Source organism: Uranotaenia lowii, chromosome 1, assembly GCF_029784155.1.
Source record: "Uranotaenia lowii strain MFRU-FL chromosome 1, ASM2978415v1, whole genome shotgun sequence".
Lineage (NCBI taxonomy): Eukaryota > Metazoa > Arthropoda > Insecta > Diptera > Culicidae > Uranotaenia > Uranotaenia lowii.
Genome location: NC_073691.1, coordinates 123,274,675 through 123,281,408, shown reverse-complemented (window position 1 = coordinate 123,281,408; position 6,734 = coordinate 123,274,675). Strand labels below are relative to the sequence as shown.

The 6,734-nt window shown below is 42.3% G+C and overlaps 2 protein-coding genes across 2 annotated transcripts; one reads left to right on the top strand and one right to left on the bottom strand.

Moving 5' to 3' along the window:
* Window positions 1-2,235: 2,235 nt before the first annotated feature.
* LOC129752237 (protein penguin) lies at window positions 2,236-5,686 on the top strand. Its single transcript, XM_055748025.1, has 5 exons — window positions 2,236-2,772; window positions 3,162-4,267; window positions 4,920-5,125; window positions 5,187-5,360; window positions 5,425-5,686. The coding sequence occupies exons 1-5, from the start codon at window positions 2,378-2,380 to the stop codon at window positions 5,596-5,598; spliced, it is 2,055 nt and encodes a 684-aa protein (XP_055604000.1). The 5' UTR covers window positions 2,236-2,377; the 3' UTR covers window positions 5,599-5,686.
* Window positions 5,375-6,477, bottom strand: LOC129752243 (putative peptidyl-prolyl cis-trans isomerase dodo). The gene is made up of 2 exons (XM_055748031.1): window positions 6,228-6,477; window positions 5,375-6,154 (listed from the first exon to the last, which is right to left on the bottom strand). The coding sequence occupies exons 1-2, from the start codon at window positions 6,286-6,288 to the stop codon at window positions 5,739-5,741; spliced, it is 477 nt and encodes a 158-aa protein (XP_055604006.1). The 5' UTR covers window positions 6,289-6,477; the 3' UTR covers window positions 5,375-5,738.
* Between the last annotated feature and the right edge of the window lie 257 nt (window positions 6,478-6,734).

The following is a 6,734-nucleotide window of genomic DNA, read 5'->3' as shown; positions in this document are numbered from 1 at the left end:
ATGAAATTGACCTTGGTTGAGAAATATTTTGGTCGCTTAAGAGCGACACTTTTCTGTTCCTTCGCAGAATGCATGGTTGGTTCTGCCTTCTGCGGCATGAGACCAACAAGTCGTAGGTTCAAAGTTCGAGACAAGTTCAAATGAAGAAAAAATAACACGGGAGGGGAAAATTAGCTGGCAAACATCGGACATACATCCGTCAACATTCTTTTTGTTTTTTTTTGTTGCTCCGTCAATTGACGTTTCATGTGGTTTCATGTCATCTTCGCTGATTAATTTCTCCAGATCTCGATGTTTAAGGGCTGAACAGCAGCTTCTCTCTGAATTTGGGTTGCCTTCTTTCAGCAAGATAGCTGATTTAAAATTAGAACTAAACAATGTTTCAGCGGTTGTTCAGCAAAAAATGTTTGTTGGGAAGAGTTGTTCTTTGCTTCATCAGTGCAAACAATGTTTCAAATTTATTGCTGGTAAGTTGAATAAACATTACTTTTAGGCTGAGCAAATGTTTACCTTACATTTTTTCACTACAGAGGCAGCCAAAATAAGTTAGGACCTTTGGTGTGGTTCCGCACTCCCTGGGTTTAGCGGAAGCACCAAATAGTAACCAGCGATGAACAATCAACTTTCGAGAATGCTTCTTCCTTCAGGACAGTCTCAAGTAGCCTGATTCCGCAAGCCTCTGAGCGGGAACACTCTTACATGTCACTGCTGCTTCCAGCTACCGCTAGTATTAAATTCGGTATCTGAACAGGAAATTGCGAAGTAAGTTACAAATAGAATCAAGTTTTTGGATAAAATTTAAAAAAATGCTAAACGACGTTAGCGCCAGATGTGTGATGCAAATGGTCGCAAGTGACTGCCCGCATAGGTTAATATGATACTATGAATCTTCCGAATTATTCTTTTCTGATTACATTAATAGTAACGTTCCCAGATGCGTCTTGGCTCGATGTGCTGTTGCTAGAACGGATAAAATATTATTTCTGGAAGATACGATTAATATTCTGAAAAACAAATTGATTATTTTTGCAACGCGCCGAAATGATAAAAAAATATTTCTGAAAGATACAATTAATGGTTTTAAAGATAAGCTGCGTATTTTTGCAACACGCTCCAATTTTTCTGCTGTCATAGAACACGCGGTCAGATTTAAAAGGTCTCGTGTGTATGGAGAGTGTTATTTTTGTGAAATTTGGATCCAATTTCAAGCCGAGGATCACAACAGGGCAAGCGTAGAGGTAATTTAAATCACATAAAATTCATTTTGTTCCGCGAAAGATTTCAGTGGGTTTTCGCACATTGTTCTAGGTTCGGAGGAAGAACGCTACTACCGAAAGCAGCGGGAAGCAGCACTACCGTAGCAGCAGCAGCAGCAGCAAAAAAACCGGCAGCCACATGATGGTACCAACGATCAAGCGGCCACTTCCTCGAGATGGTGAAAAAACGATCAATGCAAGCAACACCCATGGGTATGAATGCATACGCTTACAAACAACATCCAGAAAATATCTGCCCATCAGGATACGATGAAAAGTATGTTACTCATTTATTTAAAATGAAATAAATGCATTGAAATGAAGAAAATCTTTTTCCTTGTTTCCGAAAATCGAATTAAAATTATGTAAAATTAACAAAAACCCATAAATCTTTTTATCGTTGAATGAGGATATGCTGTATCGTCATCGTTTTATAGGTGGATCATTAAAAAAAGATAACACGTATGATCGAATAGTTCGAAAAAAATTAATCTTCATTTAATCATAACTCTACTTAACGACCCGTTCACTGTATCGTTACGTGTGTCCAAACGATTCCAATACTATTTATGTAATCGTTCATTTATAATCCAATACTATTAGAGTAATCTTGATGGTGTCTCGGGAAAAAGATTACAGGAACGGTAGTTTTATGATACTGATTCATGCGGGTGTTTGCTCAAATAATTAAACTGATGCTCATAACGAATACCGTAGCATATTTCTCACTTGATTTTGTTTCGCATACTAAATTTGTAGATTTTTCTGAACTATACTTTAAATACTAGAATAAAAAATGTGTTACGAAACTTCAACATCGATTTTCTCGAAACACGTTATGTGCTGATACGACTTAATCAAAACAAACTCTAGATATACCTTTTAAATTTCTATGCCCTTCCGATATGATATAACCACAGCTTCTCTTTTTGTTTTGTTCTCTCACATTCTCATCCTTTCTGTCAGTCGCCGGCCGCCGCGCAGGCAGAGAAAAACGTGTTTTTGTTGATTTCGGTTTGCCTACGAGCGTGCGGACAGTTTCAATAGCGTTTTCCGGACACGTTTGGAATAGAGAACAGGTCCTGTAAAACCGATTCCACGGTGAACTAATTCCCTTCGATATGATCCAATCAAAGAAGCGTCCCGTTTCCGAGGATTCCGATTCGGTAAAGAACGTCACAAAAAAGCTTAAACCCGCGGCAGTCGTCGCCAAAGCGAATGGCGAAGGCAAAGAGAGCAAACCAACCGGGAAAAAATTCACCCCAAAAGGAGGGGACCCCGGTAAGTTCCAGAAGAAGCTTGGACCCGGTAAATTCAAAGACAAACGAGGAACCGCTTCCGCTGCTGGAGCCGAGAAGAAACCATTTGTGGAGAATACGCCGGAATCCAAACGGGAATACTGGAATGGGCTGAAGGCCAAACAGAAGGAACTACGGGAGCAGCGTCGGAAGGCTAAGAGCAAGGACCTGTACGAACTGAGCGTGGGAATCAAGAAAGTGTATGAAACACTTAAAAGGTAAGTTTTAAAGTTTTCGTAAATGAAAATCACAATTACAATTAAAAATACGTCGTCAAGTTAGTCCTATACATCCTCTCCTTTCCATATTGCATCCATCATTTTGAAACCGAAATACTTTTGCTTGAAGTTACAAATGGTTTAAATCATATTCAACACTCAAAGGCAATTTAAACAGCTCGAACTTATCAACTACAGAAACGATATTCAAAAATTTAATTTTGTTCTATTACGTGAAGTGTTTTTCTGCTTGCTTTAAGTATGTAAAAATCGGTTCAGTAGTTAGTAAAGAATTATTTGAAGAAATTCTAAATTCATAATCCTAATACATTTGAAAAATCCCCAAAACACCGGATATGTAAGTTTACCATCTTTACCCTTTCTTCTAGGAAATCAACGACCAATAAGGAGAAACTGGTTTCGGACCTGCACGAAATGTTGAACAAAGAGAACACTTACAGCCGGATAGCCAGCAGCCACGATACGGCCCGCGTCATTCAGTGTATGATCAAAAACGCCTCCGATGAAGTTCGGCAGCAAATCACCGAAAAACTGCTGCCGCACATCTTCGAGCTTGCAACGTCCAAATACGGCCATCACTGTGTCACATGCTTGTTCAAAAACGGCGCCAAACCACTCCTAACGAAAGTGGTCGACGAGATCATCAAGCACGTGGTCAAAATGGCTAACCAGACGTTTTCCGGTAGCATTGTTGATACGGTCTATAACGAACATGCCAGTCCGGAGCAGAAGGCCTTCATGCGGCAGGCTTTCTATTCGGAAATTTACCAACTTTCCAAGGACAAAAACGTGACTTGCATGAAGGACACTTGGGTTACCAATGGTTACATGAAGAAAACAGTTTTGACCACCGTCAAGGGACACCTGGTGCAGGCAGCCAACAAGCAGCTAGCGGACAATTCGCTGCTGCACGCTCTGCTTTCTGACTTTCTGCAGGAAGCTGGAGAGCTTGAAAGGACTGAAGTCATTGAACTTTATCTGCCCCATTTGGCTGCCATTTCAAGTACCAAGGAAGGAGTCACAGCAGCCATTTTCATCTTCCTCAATTCAGTGGTAAAAGATCGCCGTGCGGCTTTAAAAGCCCTAAAACAGTACGTCGATAAACTGTGCGTCCACGAGCACGGACACCGATTGATTCTGTGCATCCTCAACTGCTACGATGACACGGTAGTACTCGGCAAGCAGCTGGTATCCGTTATACTGGAGAACGTCGAAACCATCGTGGCCAGTGGAGAGTGGGGCCGCAAAGTGGTCGGGTGGGTTTTTTCGCCAGCCGACAGGGACTTGCTACATCCGACTCAGATCGACATTTTGGACGGGTATCTGCAGTACAGCAAAAAAGATAAAGAAATTCGCCGGAAGGAGATTTTTGCTGCCGCCGTAGAACCGTTCTGCAAAGCTGTGGCTAAAAATGCTGCTTTTTGGCTGCGTGGAGGACACACCGCACTTCTGACAGCGGCCATAGTGAAAAATTGTGAGTACTCTCGGGATTGTTTATCCTATGGTTTGTTCTACACTATTTATATTTTTCATACACTATGAATGGGAGACTTTCGTTGTCATTCACGGGATGCCTGAAGAAAAGTTATTTGTTATAAGCGGCAGAAAGGTCACATTTTTTTTCCTTTTTCCTGCTAGAAAGAGAGTTCATTGCGGCCATTTAGTTGATCTATTGTGCATTACCCCGGGTTACTACTTTTACTTTGTTATGCTACTTGACACCCCTGCACTGTCGGTTGCATTAAAGTTGCAGTTGTTTTCCGATGGCACTCACACATATCCAGATAGCACCGGTTTCTCTAATTTTAACTTAAACCTTCTAATTCTCTCTAATAAATTGCCACAAATTATAACAAATTCAATCATTGGCTGCGTTTATCTCAGTCCCCTGGCACGTTCCGAAAAATTCAAACGATTCTTCGAAGTTACGATCACTTGCAAGTCCGAAGATAAAATCCCTTGAGCCGAACAGAAAGAATCATTTCCGAAGATAAGATCAATTGAGCCGAACCGAAAGAATCATTTCTGCACCTCTGGTCATAAGGGATGTTAACTACATTGGAAGCATCCTTACACGCACTATGCGCAATCAATTAACAACTTATTTTTGCTTTGTCCCCCGGCAGTGAAAGGCGATGCTCTGCGCAAAGTTCACGATGCGTTAGCCCAGGTAGTGTGCGACCCGGACTGGAAGATCCACGAGAACGAAGTCAATGCCGAAGGCCAACCGATGATTGTGATACCAGCAAAGCTGGAACAGCCTTCGAAGGACGGCAAAAAAGGCCCAGCAAAAATTAAAAAGATCAAGAAAAGCCCGTTCGCAGAGGAAAAGGTTAGTTGTTGCATTGGTCACCGCTGTCAGACTAATTGAATGATTTCTTTTTGTTCTCCAGGAAAAGTCACAGGAAAAGATTTTGGCAGCCAACCCCTTGATCAACGGCACCGAACACGCAGGCCTTCATATAGCGCTGAAAAAGATTATCAAACTTGACCCAGAACATCGGCACGACGACGAGCAAGTATCTCAGTTTGGCCAGGCTGTGATACAGTGTCTACCGGAGGAATCTGTAATAATATTGAATTGTTTCTCACTAGATAGTTTTCTAATCGTACTTTTTTTCTTTTCTTCAGGTAAAAACATGGATTGTTCAGAACCGGCCCTGCTTCCTGCTGCTTCTGAGCTTTGAGCATTCAACGGAATCTGTACAGGTTCTGCTAAAACAGAAGCTAAAACCGGTCAAGGCTGATTTAAAAAAGCAGTCCCACGCCGGGGCCAAACTATTGTTGGAAAAACTCAAACTTTAGCTTATAGAAAGCAGTCACCGCGGTACGATTTATGATTTATAAGTTGTAGATTTAACAAATGAGGAAATACACAATGCTGAACTTCTAATATTTTTTTTCAATTATTCAATCGATGAGTGTTACAAGCGCCCAACGCTATTCTACTTTAATCTTAAAATCAAATGTACCCCAGAATCGGTGTCGACGACATCGGACATCTCTCCTACCTTTAAAGCAAATGCGGCTTCCTCGAAAGGCTTCTGCATCATGCCCTTCTTGAACATTCCCAGATCTCCGCCCCGCTTAGCCGAACTGCAGTCCGAATATTGCTGCGCCAGTTCCGGCAAAGTCGCCTCACCCGATTTGATCTGTTTCTTGTAGTCCTCCAGAATCTGCAGAGCTTCGCTCTTGCTGCGGGTGATGTTCTCTTCCCTCCAGGAGCTCGGCCGGCGGGAATCCTTGTGTTTGACCAACAGATGGGCGCACTGCACCTCGGAATTTCCTCCGGGACTGGCTGGGCTGGTTGGCGGATCCCACTGCGATTCCTTGGTGTAGATATTCAGATAGTAGGTCATTCCTATAATCACAACAAAATAAAAGAAAACCCGAATAAAACACAGCACCAAAAAACCGACGCCCCAAGAACAAACCTGTCGATCGGCTGGTACGCTTCTCCCATCCTTCCGGGACGTTTTCCTGACCGTCGGACATTGTTTACCGGATCCAAGCACAAAGTTCAACTCGTTAGCAATACGATGCAAGGATAGTTTGCGAGCTCAGCAGCTTCCTACGCGTGAAAAGAATGACAAGTCTTGAGGATATCCGGAAAATCCAGCGCGAGAAACGCCAGGACACAACCGCGCAGCTTCCGATGGTTTGAAATTTTGACAGCAACAAAAGTGTGGTAAACAAAAATGGGGTTGTCCGGCAGAGATGCCAGGTGTACTGATTTTTCAGGATTTGTCCTGATTTTCGGGGGACTGTCCTGATTTTTAACGGCGTGTTCGTAAACTGATTTGTTTGGGTGATGCATCGATTTGTTTGGTAGATGTCAAATCACCTTCCAATGCTTTTGCATACAGTTTGTTTAATTTACGAACGCCAGCATCGATAGAAAAAATCACTTCGATAGAACAAATCAATTTACGAACACGCCG

Excerpts from the sequence above, each read along its gene's own strand:
- LOC129752237 (XM_055748025.1), top strand. The coding sequence starts at position 2,378 with ATGATCCAATCAAAGAAGCGTCCCGTTTCCGAGGATTCCGATTCGGTA. Across the intron at positions 4,268-4,919 it reads AGCGGCCATAGTGAAAAATT|TGAAAGGCGATGCTCTGCGC; the intron begins GTGAGTACTCTC and ends GTCCCCCGGCAG. Across the intron at positions 5,126-5,186 it reads GCCCGTTCGCAGAGGAAAAG|GAAAAGTCACAGGAAAAGAT; the intron begins GTTAGTTGTTGC and ends TTTGTTCTCCAG.
- LOC129752243 (XM_055748031.1), bottom strand. The coding sequence starts at position 6,288 with ATGTCCGACGGTCAGGAAAACGTCCCGGAAGGATGGGAGAAGCGTACC. Across the intron at positions 6,155-6,227 it reads GCGTACCAGCCGATCGACAG|GAATGACCTACTATCTGAAT; the intron begins GTTTGTTCTTGG and ends TTGTGATTATAG.